The sequence below is a fragment of the Etheostoma spectabile genome, chromosome 14 (genome assembly GCF_008692095.1).
Source record: "Etheostoma spectabile isolate EspeVRDwgs_2016 chromosome 14, UIUC_Espe_1.0, whole genome shotgun sequence".
Taxonomy (NCBI): Eukaryota; Metazoa; Chordata; class Actinopteri; order Perciformes; family Percidae; genus Etheostoma; species Etheostoma spectabile.
In genome coordinates this window covers 20256992-20269260 of record NC_045746.1, presented here as the reverse complement: position 1 = coordinate 20269260, position 12269 = coordinate 20256992, and the positions used below count along the sequence as shown (strand labels likewise).

Sequence of the window (12269 nt, the reverse complement as noted above, 5' to 3'; positions counted from 1 at the left end):
AAATACATAACGTCACAAGGGTAGTTACGAGAGACAGGTGACACAAGGGCCATCAGGGAAGGAAAGAAAAGCCAGACTCAACACAGAGAGAAACAGACACTACAAAGGAAACCAGGAAACAGAATCATATAACATACAGTACACACATGGCAAAACGTAGATAATACAGAAACACATGAGACAGGAAACAACAAGGAAACAGGGAATAAATTAACACAATAAAACTACAAAAGAAAAAAACAACCATGACAGGTGTGTTACCATTATTTCTAATTACTATTAATGACGCTCAATGACGATAATTTACATTATATATATATTCACACAGCCTTCGTCATTGTAAAAGCTATTCAAACATTGACACCATTTAGATTACAGACATTTACAACAAAAGCAATTAAGAAAGAGCCATTCAAACAGAGAGGGAAGATTAGCATTGTCTACAGTATATCAAATCAAAAACATATTTAAATACTGACTAAATGTCCATATGTTTCTGAAACCACCAGTTGGCCATCTCAAAATAACTACATTAAAGTGTAATTTCTTTAAGAGTCAAGTATACAATCCTGAAAGAAAAAAAAAAAGATATATATAAATAAGAAGATACAAGCATACCCTGCAGACATCACTGATGAAGCGGCTCATTAAATTTAAAAACATTATCCACAAAGATTAGTACTGGTATTATAGACACATCACTATGTGGAAGTACTGCAGTATTCCTATCAGAAACAGTTGCCTGTAAATAAAAGTTGTAGATGAAAAAAAGGTAAATGTAAAAGCTTTCCCTGCAGACCATATAACGACTGGGTGCTCCGCAGGGCCCTGGTCTGTACTACGTGGATGAGAACGGGACGCGTCTCTCCAACTACATGTTCTCTACCGGCTGTGGCAGAAATTTTGCCTACGGTGTGATGGACAGCGGTTACCGGGAAGACATGACGGTCGAGGAGGCGTATGAACTGGGCCGTCGGGGCATCACTCACGCCACACACAGGGACGCCTATTCTGGAGGCGTGGTCAACAGTGAGTACACTTTGAGAATGATGTCTTTTAGATTTTGCATTTAAGTCTATTTTTTGTCTCTATTCAAGACGTTCTTTTTTGGCCACACTAGCGATATAGTTATGGGTAAAGTATAAAGTGGGTCGGTCGGTCCTATTTGGTCCGGACTGAAATCTTAACAACTATAGGTTGGTTTGCCATGAAGATGGATCCCACTTTCCCTATATTTCCACCATGAGGTTAACATTTTGGTTTCCAGTGAAATATTTCAACAACCTTTGGATGGATTAGCATGAAATCTGGTTCACACATTTATGTCCCCCTCAGGAGGATGTGTAATCACTTCATGATGATCATCTGGCTTGTAATCTATTTCCATCATCAAACCTTCAGACATTCTTATCTTCCTCAACGGTTTACTATGTTTATTTTTATATTTAAAATTTTAATTTTAATAAAAAATATATAATCCTTAAGATGCATCATGTAGTTCTCAAGAGGGCCCTCAGACACAAAAACATGGAAGACAACATGTCATGTCTCTACTGTTACCTATCAAATAAAACCACGATATGCTTTTTTTTAATTTAGCAAAAACTGAATGTTATAGTTGTTAAGCTGTGTTCTGTGAGTACTTAAAAGGGTAAAATAACATATTTGTCTGTGTACATTTGTAGTAAGAATGTATGTGTGCTCATCTGTGTTTTTGTGTGTGTGTGTGTGTGTGTGTGTGTGTCTAGTGTACCACATGCAGGCGGACGGCTGGATAAAGGTGTGTAAGGAAGATGTCTCAGAGTTGATCCACCGCTACAGGAAGGGAATGTTCTGAGTTTGACCCCTAAACCCAGATCAGCCTCAGCCCTCTGACTACCACCTAGTGGTGCATCCCTTTCCATGATAATGCAAATTCTTTTGGCAACAATTTCAATACATTTTCTCGTAAACGTATTGAAATATTTGATTTTGAAATAAAAGATTCAACTTTGTCTCACAGCAGAGTGTCGACCATTTCTGATTTTGGATTGATGAAATGCTACTTTAAACCATTTGTTTAGCTACACATAAAACTAATTTTGCATGATCAAATTGTCATTACATTTGTAGGACTGTTTGTTTAGTTATTGTTCTTTATATTATGTCATGCAGGTACTGAGTATGTGGATATTTACATCGCTCAGTGGTGGTTTAGGTTAGCCAGACATCCGGTTAAAATAATCTTACACAGACAAGACTCAGCTCCAAATAAAGACTGTTGTTCATCTCACTGCTCTGTCCTGTAATGATTAACCTGACTGACATTATGTTGCTTTATGATATAAAGTGTCACGTACAAACCTCATGGGAGTAATTCAGTAAATCAGTATATTTCAGTCCTTGTCTACTGTCAACAACATAGTTCTTCAATTAGGATTTTTTTCATCGAACTTTCAGAGTAGTAAATTAATCTGGTTCCTTTATCAGGCTGTGGCAGAAACATTTCAGATGCATCGTCTGAACATTACACAACTTGTTTTTAATATCGCTGGGCGTCGGGTGAAATGTAACCACAAACATACAGGATGTACCAAACCTGTTTGGTGAGATTTCTAAAGCTATCATATTACTCTAAACTGTTGTTACAGTGTCTCACAAATACATTAATCTTTATACTGAAGATACTGTGTAATTTTACACATGTACTGTATGTGTATTTACATATATAATTAATACAATTATTAATAATTCCATATGTGTAATTCAGGTATTTTAAGGTCAATCCACTTCATCTTTACAGGTGTTTGTTCCTGTGAGCTTCACAGAGTATATGAATACATATGAATAAATATATGACATTTTTTTCCACAACAAAATAAAGTTTATTTTTTGACCACACAAAATGTTAACAAGGCTATATTAAATTATATACAGCATGTATTTTGGGTATTATTTACTGTAGGTATAACCTACAGCACATTACATCTATTTAGAAAGAGTTGATTTGCAGGAGCCTGTCCGCTTTGATGTCATCAGTTGCCGGGCAGATTTCAGTGCAACAGGTTTCAACCATAGATGGTAAATACAAATAAATATTTACAGTTTATGGTTTCTACAGGGGAAACCCAAATCACATGTGCAGCCTGAAAATTTGTTTTGCTCTATTTTACATAAACAAGATTTTATGCGTCCTATGAGAAACAGGATTTTAATGTATTATTTGAGAAAGGAGATCCGATAGAGAATGCCAAAATGTTACAAGGTTTATATCATCATACTTTTGCCACACCCTAGGAGCGTATGTATGGAGATGGGAATGTATGTCTGTGTGATTATGTGTAACCAATGCGTTAACGTGTTACCAATATCAATTTAACCAGAAAAGCCAGACAACAGAAGAATCAAACTGTAACTATGGAGGATTTAATTTAGGTATTAAGTATAAAAGACATAGCAAGGCACTTTCATTTAACATTCATCGCTCTTTGGTTTAAAAAAAAAAAGAGAAAACATCCCTCGTCCCAAAATACTAGCACAAGATATTTACAAGAACATTTCAGTGAGCTGAGAAGATGAAAACATTCCACAACCAACTTAAAATATGTTTCATAACAGATATATATAATGTCGTGTTCAACTTCTCTTTAAAAATAATCATCCTCATTTGATGTTTTGGAATATTTGTGTTATGCTTTTGTCAACTAATTTTTCCAGTTTGTTTTCTCTGTATTCCAATCGATGAGCCTCTTTAAATTCCCAACCCTAAATCTATCACTTTGAATGTGGTGGCAGCGCTCCTTTCACTGGTTCAGAATTTATCCATAAACATGAACTGATGTTAATTCTCGGTGAGCATTAGAATGATCACCTTACACAATACACATTGTCATAACCTTTTGCCTCACAAATATGCCTTATCGTAGCTTTAAAGCCTCACTGCACTGCAAACACATTCATGTCGTATTTTCTGTCTGGATGGCACTACATTGCAGAAAGTTGACCATATCAAATACCTGGGATTTTGACTCAGAGCTTTCTTTTAAATACCATATTAATCATATTGCACATAAACTGAATTATATTCTTAGTCTCCTTTTCCATTCCAGAAACTGTTTCCCACTAAAAGTCAGAAAAGAAATTGCTCTTCAACTTATACTGCCAACAATGGATTATGCTGATTCTGTGTACTGCATTGCTTCCAATACCTCTCTTACCAGAGTGTATAATAGAGTGTGTAGATTCAGTCTTAACTGCTCATTTGCAAGTCATCATTGCAAAATGTATGAACTTCTTGTTTTGACTACACCATATATAAGAAGATTCATTTATTGCAATATTCACTCCATCTCATCTTTCAGGCTGTTGAAACATGCCTTGGCAACTCACTTTCATACTAACTCCACATGCAGACTCTAACACCCTTCTAATTTTATCTTATTCTTCACTCTTCTCTCTTTACTGAACCACTTAATCTCACTGAAATTTTACAGTTAAGTTTGGCTAAATTCGGAATGATCATGTTATGATCTATTACTTATTCTGTTGTAATTGTAGGCTCTGTGTGTTTTTTGTTTTTGTTATTTGAGTCTGTTTTGCTTATCTTGTTTGTATATGTCCAATGTTTTTGGTGGTATCTTGTTCAGAACCCCCTCAAAAACGACATGGTACATCTCAATGGGTTATCCTAATAAGTATTTCTTGACCACAGAAAATAAGTGATATTCAATCCATTTTGCTGGTGAGGTGGCCCATCTGTATGGATTACAGATGGTGTAGAAACTTTGTAGATGTTGCCAATTTCTTACAAAGTGGACTTCCACCACCTCTTCACACTTTCACTCGTCACTGCCAAGAAAATTAAATAGTAAAATCTCAGAATATGCATTAATACAGGTGATATTTCAGACAGACAGAGCTGTTAGTTACCTTTTGATCAATAATGTCAGGCTGTTTACAGTGTCTGTAGAACATGTTGAAGAAGTCTCTGACCCTGTGAAGAACCAAACACAAAATCATTTAAACAATAATCAAGTAGGACAGAAACAGATTTGATAATTATTAGTACAGTGCCCATTCAAAATGTGCCTGTTTGGAACGAGCAGACTGTGGTACTGCTGCTTGAAGCTTTCTCCAGAATCATTGTACCACTAAATTACTTACAGAAGGTCCCCAAACCACTTAGCAACCACACCGTATGGCTTACTACTGACTTACTTTAGAGAAAAAACACTGTACTACCACATTACCTGGCAGACTCAGAATTTAGTCACTAAATATCACAATTAAAATGTGGATTAATCACAGACATTAGCCTCATGGACTTCTTTAACTACATTTTAGTGTTGTCTTTTTTGTTGGTGACATTGCATGTTGATATTGTCAGAGTCAATGACAGCGGGGCTGTATCGTGATGTAACCTTTTGTTAACAAATTTAACACTTCAGTAGAGGTGTTTATTTCTAAACAGGCTTGGTGGCTTGAGTGTCAACGTTGAAGTATGGATTTGATTCACAGGGGTATTTTACTGGCAGTATTTATTATTAATGTTATAAGTTAGCGACACACTTGAACAACCGGACCCAGGGTTGATTGAGAAGGAAGTAGTGAATTTATAGCTCCAAGCAACCGAATTAAATATAGTGTTTAAATGATCTAGTGTCAGCACAAATGCTTTTTGCTTGAGTTTCCTCCAAGCAAAATTAAGCGAATAAATTTAAGCTGGGCTTTTTTACGCTGGGTTTCCACAGGCAGCTGAAATAACGGCAGAGCTAAGCGATTCAATTCATTCCCTATGAGAAAGGGGGTAAGAGCAAAATCCGTTGACGGCAACAAAAGTGCCCTGATGTTCACCGCTCTCCCTGCTCTACCAAAGTTGACTCACAAACGTGACTCCAATATATTCTACTGTGAATACACACATGCTCAATGGGCAAACTGTGTAGTAACGTTAGCATTGTTGCAATGACACCTAGCTTGTTGTAAGTAATAATAATTATAATAATAATAATAATAATAATAATAATAATAATAACAACTCAAAACAACACTTCTTCCCCACTTAAACATCACTTCGAAAAAAACATTATGGTTTCTGTCAATGTCAAAATCACTAATATGTGTGGTTATACAATATGTGGTGTCATGATTGAAGTTTTCTGACTTTGCTTTTTTTTTTCCACCTACACTATATAGCTTTTACATTCAGAAATTGAACCCTGAGCCTGTATGTTGATGTGAGAGCGTTCTGCTAAACCCCCTTAGAGCAGCTTTGGGCTGCGAGGCATTTTCTTTGTATCAACACATTTCCAGTCAGTGAATTCAATTATAATTACCATTATAGTCTTAAATAGCATGAAAAACATGTAAGTGTTATATGATTATTTTATTTTAGTTTTGACTTTTCAATTTATATGTGGTTTTTCTGTAGTTCTGTAAAACACAGAACCTTTCCTGGCCTTTTTGTTTGGATTACAGAATGTGGAAAAACTTTGTAAACGTTTAATGTTGCCAATTTCTTTGCCCTCTTAAAACCGTACCTGTCCGGACAAACATAAAAATAAGCATTCATAAATGAACAGTGCAAAAAGTAATGATATCTCAATAATGTATAAATTACAGAAAGCTGTGAAACCACTGGGATGTACTGTAAAAGGAAATGCTTGTAATTTCTCAAAACATGCATAAATACAGAGCCAGTAGTTACCTGTGCTCAGTGGTGTGCTGCTGTTTACACCTTCATTAGAAGCATTTTGAGAGCTACCTGAAGACTTCTCTGACCCTGAAAAGAACAAAATATAAGATCATTTGCACAACAATCATATGGATTTAAAGATCCCAGATACGATAGACTGACACACACATAGAAAGTTGATGAGTTCATCTGTCAGATGAAGAGGAGATTATCTCTATGACACACGGTGTATGAAACATGACGGCTGAAACTGACATTGAAATCTGACAGTATGGAGAGGATAACGCACTTCAAGCTGTCCTTATCATTACTAGGGCTGCAACTAACCAATATTTGCAATACCGAAAGCATCACGTCTACAAAAACAGAGCAAAATAAATCCCCAGGCAGAGAAACCCATTGGGTTTATAGTTGTTATTGCAAAATGTGCTAATGTTAAGAGTCTGTAATGTTACTACTCTATACCTAATATAATGTATTTATCATTATTTAAACTAATTATGTCTGCTTGTCTGACATCAGAATAAAGTCAGTTACTGACAGCAGTAGCTGAAAAAGCTGAATGTGTGGTTGGTGTGGCTGCATTAAAATTTGGGTGAAATAGGTAGTAAAGATAGTTTAACTATTGCACTTAGTGTATATAGACATGAGCATCTAATCCACTTGAAACATTTCAATACAAACAGAACGAAAGCTACAAAACGTAAGTACAAAACAAGTTTTACTTACTGTGTTGAGTCTTTTCAGCTGAAATATAAAGAAAAAAACATGATTTTTAGAGCCACAGTTACAAATGACAGAACACTCTTCACTGACTGTAACAGACACGACTTCTCGCTCCCACCGGTTAGAAACACATTTTACAGTTCGGTCTGGGTCTTCAGTTCTACTTTTGAAAATCTACTCAAGATCTTAAATAATACACGTTGTCCTGAATGGATCTTGGTCGACGCGCTTCAACATCACTCAGAATCCACAGATTTATTTTATTTGTCAAATTTATTTTCCTTTATCATTCAGACTTCAGAAGGCTGTGACGATACGCCACGAACCAAGATCAATTAACACAACTTATTAGTTCATAATGAGTCTGGTTTACTCTCAATATCAAACACATTTATGCACAACTCATCTAAAAATAAGTTTATATCTAAATCATAATCTTGGCTAGATACTGATCTAGATACTGAGAAAGAAATGAGGCAATCTCTCTGTTTGAGTGTCTCACCTTTCTTCTTTCTGTAAACTAGGACTCCGATCACACTAGCGAGGAGGACGAGAGCGAGAACAACCACTGCAGCGATGATGGCGACGGTCATGTCAGTGGGCTTCTCTGTTGAGCAGAAAACAACAAAAAATAGTCCCAACCTGAACAGATGAAGCAGGTTAGAAGAGAAGAACCTCCATTTATCAACCAGACCACAATCCTGTATACAGACATTATCTGTTACGTTTACAAAAGTCTTTAGTATGTTTCATTATTGAAATGTTTCTTTTTCATTAAATCAAAGCTGAATAACTGGTGGGCAGACGGCACAAAAATCATTGTGGTGGACAACAACAATTTAAAACAAAGCAGTTTAAAACTTTTAGTCTACATTAGTGTAAACGTAAAGATTGGTTTAATGATCTAATCACTAAAGTTATATATTAAAAAAAATCTTAAAAGAAAGTGATAACAAAACCATTTAAGGAAACAAAACTTCCAACACATAAAAATACATGAAGTACAGGACTGTTAGAGGAAACTAAATGTGTGTTTCCTTCATCACCTCTGACAGAAGTCTCACCTCTGTTGGTCCTGATCTCTGCTTTGTCCAGTTTGGTGACGATGTCGTCCTCCACACCAGAGAGCTGAAACACACATGTGTACCTCCTCCGTCTTCACTGGGTGATGAAAGTCCAGGTCTACATACAGGAAGGATCCAAGTGGTTGGGGAGGATCTCTCGAGGTCCACGTCCTCATGAAGCTCCTCTGCATCTTTTCCAGAACCTCATGGCTCTGTCAGGGTAGAAACCTGTAGCGTGGCAGCTGACTGGAGAGGAGGAGAATCTGGAGGAGGGAACACTGAGGGAACCTCTGGCAGAGAGAGAGAGAGAGAGAGAGAGAGAGAGAGAGAGAGAGACACACAGAGAGACAGAGAGAAGAGAGAGATTTTATGATTTTTAAAACTATTTGGGTGATACCACTCATTCCATAAAAGTACTGTACTTAACAATTTAGCAACATGAAGAAGGTTTGATGAGATAAAGAAAAAAACAAATGTAAAATAACAAATGTGACAACAGAGAACAGATGTGTAATTTACAAAAACAATGTTGAGTCTATGAAACAAATATAAATAAATATATAATTTACTTTATAATCCCGCAAAGGAAATATAATAACTACATAGGTCGTCATTAGTGTCATTACCTTCTCAGCAGAGAGCTCCTCCCATAGTCCACATACTTTTCAGATACAGGACAAAACTGGGTCAGTAGTTTTTCTGAGTATCAAAGCTTTTTATGATCACTTTTGTTTGGTGACAAGCCTGTTGTTTGGAGCGATCCATGCTCTGTCTTTAGGTAAATGATATGAAGTCTCCATCATATACCATTTGCATAAACCCTTAAACTCTCAGTCTCATCATCCCACTCACACGACCGACATCCTGGGACAATGTGGACACCTGAGAGAGAGAGAGAGAGAGAGAGAGAGGAGAGAGAGGAGAGAGAGAGAGAGAGAGAGAGAGAATGAGTCATCTCTTATCAACTGATATCACAACTTCACCACAAAGAAACACCGATCTACACCTCTTGCTCAATGAAAGCACCTTACAGCCAATCACCATCTGTGATACAAAGTGAGCCACTCAGAGAGTCAACCACATTAGAGGCACTGAGAGCCTGCAGCCAGTGGATCAGTCCAACAACATCCTCTTCCTGTGAGAAACCACAGAGCAGACTGTCCTGAGGTGGCTCTAGAAGCTTCTACTGACAGAGACTTTAAGTCCAAGATTAGTCACAAGACTCCAGCTGCTCTGCCAGGATACTGTGTCCTGTTCAGCTCTGTGTCACTTCAACTGGTCAGGATAAGACCAGACCATCATGACCATTATGGAGACTGGGAGGCAGTCGGTGTATTCTGATTGGTCCATCCATCAGCCAATCATTCAGCACAATCAAAAGCTGTTTCCAGCTGCAGATGTTAGGCTTGTTCGAGATGAACTGCACCTCGCCTGTAAAGTGGACGAGAGCAGGCGGCAGCAGCAGGGGGCGGTGACAAAAATCTGCAGTCAAGTCAGACAGTGTCCAGCCGATTCCAGCAGCTTTCAGGCTGAACAGGAAGTGACAAAAACACTGTGGTGCGATTCTGATTTAACAAAATGTTATCAGACCCACATATCAGCTTGTACAGTCTCTAGTAGTTTTAATTATTACAGAGTAGCTGTCAAAATCTGTTGCTGATTTTAATTAATTGACTGTAGATGGTCGGACAAAATACTGTACGTGTGTGTGTGTGTGTGTTGTTATGGAGTTTACTAAATTAAAAGGATGAAAACATAAAAACAAACCTCCACTTTGGTTGAAGCGCTGCTTTGCAATTTCAGTGTTGGCTTTGAAGGTCTGCTGGGTACCCAGACAGTTCCCAGTCTCCCTCTCCCAGTACTGAGGATCGTCTTCTGTGACTCTGCTCATCCAGTCCTGTTTGGGTTCTGCTCTCTTGGTGTTACTGTCATAGTGACTTATCTCAACGTCATCAACCAACCCAACAGCCACAAACTCTGGGAAGTTTGGGACTCCAGAAGACCCCGTGAAGAAATACTTCAGAGAGTGAGTCGCTGTAAGAAAACATGAATATAATAATGTCAGTTTTTATATAACTAGGACGTAACGATGCACTAAACTCACGATCCCAGTCACGATGTTAAGATCAGGATACGATGTTCTCCCGATGTGTTAACAGAACGAGCTGCAGAGAAACGACTGGGAAATATTCCTTTATATAAACTACAAAACAACAGATGTGTCCTCTTATCAAAAATATAACTGAAATTATAAATCACAAATAACAAAAATAATAAATAAAAAATTATTAGATTTTTAAAACAAATCTCATCTGAAAATAACTAACTAAAAAAAGGTTCAAATCAAAATCACATCTCTTCACATTCAAGACGTCCTAATAATCTCTGCGCTGAAGTCAATAAATACAGAAATACATTTACAGATAAACGTCTTTCTTCAGAAACTCTTCATTTTAATATTTCTGACGATTTTGTCCTGAAAATGGTTTTAATTCTGAAATCAAACTGGGACTAAGTCCCATATTTAGGTCCTGGAGTTGGTAGAAAGCAGTTTCTATATTCAACACGTTAAAAACATTTTCTATTTGATGATATAAAGTCTATTATGGTCTCTATTTTATTCTACAAACTGACGACTTATGTTCCTTCTTCTTCTTCTGGATCGCTTTCTGTACATACACAGCGCTCATATGAACGACATTTCATTCCACCGGCTCATAAATAACTTGAACTAAGAACAAAAAGTTAAAGAATAAATAAAATAAAAAAACAGTGTTATTTTACCATTTACATAAAAATTTATTTTAAAAGGAGTTTGAAAGCAGCATTTATATTATTGAATGGCAGCATATAAAAAAAGTATTTATTTATTTAATATACTTATAAATAAGTCCACATGATTATTAAAGGAGTGTTTCTTTAAGGTAAAAGTTGCAGAACTTCTCTTTATACGGTTCAGAAATGGGTTTCTTTGCTCTCTTATTGCTTCTTTCATTCTAGTCAGAATCTGAGTCTGATACTGCTCCATTAGTCTGATTATGGGGTGTGTGTCAACCGAACCAGGACACTGTCAACAGAACTCAACACCAATGAGAGGAGACGGTGTATCATCTCCATGGCAACCACTCTTTGCACTTCGGTCCCAACTTCCGACTTTAAGACTTGTTGGTAGCTGGATATATCTTTTGTTTTGTGTAAATATGAATGTGAGTAACATTAGTGATAGTGAGATGCTTGCTACAGTAGCATGTCTAGTGATGACTCAGCAAAAACACATTTTATTTCTCTGATTCACGACTTTGTTCTAACACCGATGGACGCTCCCTCTCTTCAGCCCTCCACCCTTGAACAATCTCAACGTGCGGTTAGATGGCGTCTCAATATTTAAATGCTAAAATGCTTAATAATGCTAAAAATTAATCCTATATTACTCAGTTTATTGCAGAATTCCAAATGGTTGCAGAAATTGATGTTGGCTCTGTAGAAGACCCACGGATATTGTGGGACGCAATAAAAGGTTTTATAAAGAGAAATACCATACTTTTCTGCTTCAATGCGTTCAAAGCTCTGTCACTGAAGCGGCAAAACCTTGAGGCTGAGTTCACCAGATTATTGTTACTGTTACAAACTAGTTTTACTGACCGGATGGCTTCAGAACGATCATTAGTCAAGAAAGAAATCAACAACATCTTAAAACAGAAATCTGAATTTCTAATTCACAGAGCAAGACAGGGCTGTTACTTTCAGGGCGCTAGACCTAGTCAACTTCTCGACATGAGACTAAGATCCAGTGATTATTTTGCAGA

The 12269-nt window shown here is 36.9% G+C and overlaps 1 protein-coding gene and 1 pseudogene across 1 annotated transcript in view; one reads left to right on the top strand and one right to left on the bottom strand.

Annotated features, from left to right (window-relative positions):
* psmb8a (proteasome 20S subunit beta 8A) overlaps positions 1-2272 on the top strand; it is a 4321-nt gene extending 2049 nt beyond the window's left edge. Inside the window, exons 5-6 of the mRNA XM_032534770.1 lie at positions 825-1029; positions 1749-2272. Coding sequence (XP_032390661.1) covers positions 825-1029; positions 1749-1837 — 294 coding nt within the window. The 3' untranslated portion in view covers positions 1838-2272. The remainder of the gene's footprint in view (positions 1-824; positions 1030-1748) is intronic.
* Positions 2273-3604: 1332 nt separating this feature from the next.
* Positions 3605-12269, bottom strand: part of LOC116701193 (patr class I histocompatibility antigen, CH28 alpha chain-like) — a 10486-nt pseudogene continuing 1821 nt past the window's right edge.